Raw genomic sequence first — 2935 nt, forward strand, 5'->3', positions numbered from 1 at the left:
ACCGGAAGCTTTAATGGGAGGAAATATAATTCCCATTTACTTATTGATGTTTAGATGGGGATTATTAAATCATTCTATGTTATTAAATGTAATTCTACTTTACGTTGTATTTGGAAGTTTCTTTTTGACACGAAAAGTGTTTGTAAGATGTCCTATTATGAATTATTAATAACCTTATTGACGATAATCTGAATGAACGGCAACTGTGCGTGTAGGCAACACTAGACACATCCCGGACCCTGACTCCCAGTAAGCGTCTCGCAAGACGTTGGGTAACAAGGTATGGGTACGCTTCCTCGGCGGTCGCAGCATTTACGCTGAGGTGACGCTCCAGTTTTGAGAATGAAGCCATCTGACACTTTCGCTCTGTTGCACGTGAATCTGTGCTGGGCGCTCGCATTTTCTGTTTTATTTTCACGCGGGGAGGAGGATGTCGCGATTCCACTGCTGGGTTCCTTGGCGTGCAGTCAGGAGGAAACGCATACGTGCAGGCAAGGAAATGCTAGCTTGCATTGGCCTTTCAGAGGATGCTTGTGCGACGATCTCTGTGGCGAATACGGAGACTGCTGCTACGACGCGAAAAATGACGCCGATTTCGGACCCCCATCAGAGGGCGGGATGTACCGCTGTGTCCCCATTGGGAGCGGCGCGGCACAGTACATGCGTGCATCCTGCCCCTCCGACTGGGTCGACGAGAAGGTCGCGGCGCTGTGTCGGGCAGCTTCACCGGAACAAATGTCCTTCCGAGAAGACCCTTTGCTTCACGTGCCGGTCACCAGCGGAACGACCAACGTGACGTACGCCAACTACCAGTGTGCAATGTGCCATGGCGATACGCAAAACGTCACCTTTTGGAGGATCGATTTGCAGTGCTCCTCTCTGACAAGCGACAGCGATGTTGACGTAGATGACCTAGTGTTTCGAGAGGGCCAGTGGGGAGTGGTCGTGAATGACAGTGAGCCAGAAGTGGTGCACAAATGTGATCTGACACTGGAACTCGGAAACTTTGGGAATTTCTCCAGGAGAGAGTGCGAACTTGTTGTGGACAAGTGCATGCAAGACTGGGACGATGAGGCGATAGAAAAACTGTGCCATTCATACACATCTCATGTAATAATAAATGGGGAAGTTTACAAGAATAACTTTTGTGCTACTTGCAACAATGTGTCCAGTACCGATGCAAGATGTTTCTCCCTGTATTACACTTATGATGCGGATACGGGTGACGTATTTATTAATTATCCTGTATTAAGGTCCGACTCCCCGTATGCGCCTCAACCTTTTACTATGCTGATAGATTTCACGTCCGGAAACGGTTACAACAAGGTAGGAAAAAGCTATATCTTTAATCCGTTCTCCAAGAAGTTCTGGAATCTAAGTGAAGCTTCCGTCAAAGGGAACCTGAGTCATCCAGACACAGCAGACAATGCCACTGCCCCCCCTCGTAGCGACGGAACCTGTAGAAACGAGACGATTCTCAAGGACGAATACACTATGGTCAACGAAAGTGTGTTCGTAAACCTGTCTAATCGTATTTACTATCCAGGGGAGTACGAGGTTGTGGACGAAGGGGTTTCGGTGTGCTCCGCGGAGTCCGACAAGTACTCGCCTGCCTTGGGGTGGGTGACGCTGGCTGGGCTGAGCGCGTCCTCCCTGTGCCTCGTGCTGCACTTGGTCGCCTTCGCTCTCGTGCCTCACCTCAGAAACCTTCACGGCAAGAACGTGGCATCTCTTTCTGCGTCACTCCTCGGGGCCTACGTCACGTACATCCTCAGCGTTTTCGCCGAGACGTCGACGACGGAATGTTACGTGTTCGCGGTTCTGATCTATTACTTGTTTCTGACGTCGTTCTCGTGGATGAACGTCTTGGGCTTCGACGTGTTTTACACCTTCAGGCGAACCAGGCTGAGGTCGGGAGACCAGTGGAAGAGGTTCTTGGTGTATTCTGCCTACGGCTGGCTGCTGCCCGCCTGCGCCGTGGCTGCGGTGGTAGCGCTCGACCAGACGAGGCCCCCCGGGTTCCCCCCGGAATTCCTTCCGAGTCTTGGCCAACACCTGTGTTGGTTCGGGCGACGTAAGGCCTTGCTGGCGTTCTTCGGCGCCCCCCTGTTCACCAGCATCGCCATCAACGTGGCTTTGTTCGTCGCCACGACAGCCACCATCGCCAAGACCAGGCAGTCGGAGGTGCGGAAGACCTCCCCGAGTGAACCGAAGAAGGAGTTCCTCCTGTACCTTCGCCTGGCCGTCCTGATGGGGATCACGTGGATCACTTCGGTGTTGGCTTCGTACCTGCAGCTGGAAGTGCTGTGGTACGTGTTCACCCTCTTGACCACTCTGCAGGGCCTGTTCATCTTCCTGGCCTTCACCTGCAGGACCAAGGTGTGGGAGGCCATCGCGCAGCCTTGCCAAGCGGTCTCCTCCGTCAGCTGCTGCGCAAGGCAAGAGTCAGAAGCTCAGTCGAGTGATCAGAGCGGAATGTCCTCCAGCTCGACCACGACTAACATGACTCCCGCCGATTCAGACTTGTCCATTCATTCCTCAAACACAGTGTTAACGCTCAAGTTTTCGACGATCAGTGCAGTTTAAAATCAAAATATCTTTATTTAAATAGTCATTGTACACATGTATATAGTTAGATTATGATGCTCAAGTTGAATTCTTGTTATATATATATATTAATTTTGAACAAGGTAATAACCAAATATACGAAACGTACAACTAGTTATATGCTCACACTTTAGAAAAAAAAACACTCCTTAGTTACCAAAAGCTGACGTGAATTCCTTAGGGAAAAAAAGAGAAACTTCAATGCTGCCAAGAAAGTGATCGACATGAGAGGCAGCACCGTAAGGAAACGGGAAACAGCAAAACAAGAAAACAGGAAACAAATTAACAAGGAAACAAAATTAGGTTTCGTGAAATATGCAACGAGATG

The 2935-nt window shown here is 50.1% G+C and overlaps 1 protein-coding gene across 1 annotated transcript in view; it reads left to right on the forward strand.

Moving 5' to 3' along the window:
- LOC119588003 overlaps positions 1-2929 on the forward strand; it is a 16798-nt gene extending 13869 nt beyond the window's left edge. Inside the window, exon 2 of the mRNA XM_037936722.1 lies at positions 323-2929. Coding sequence (XP_037792650.1) covers positions 343-2586 — 2244 coding nt within the window. The 5' untranslated portion in view covers positions 323-342 and the 3' untranslated portion in view covers positions 2587-2929. The remainder of the gene's footprint in view (positions 1-322) is intronic.
- Positions 2930-2935: the final 6 nt, after the last annotated feature.

The sequence above is a fragment of the Penaeus monodon genome, chromosome 23, assembly GCF_015228065.2.
Source record: "Penaeus monodon isolate SGIC_2016 chromosome 23, NSTDA_Pmon_1, whole genome shotgun sequence".
NCBI classification, from domain to species: domain Eukaryota; kingdom Metazoa; phylum Arthropoda; class Malacostraca; order Decapoda; family Penaeidae; genus Penaeus; species Penaeus monodon.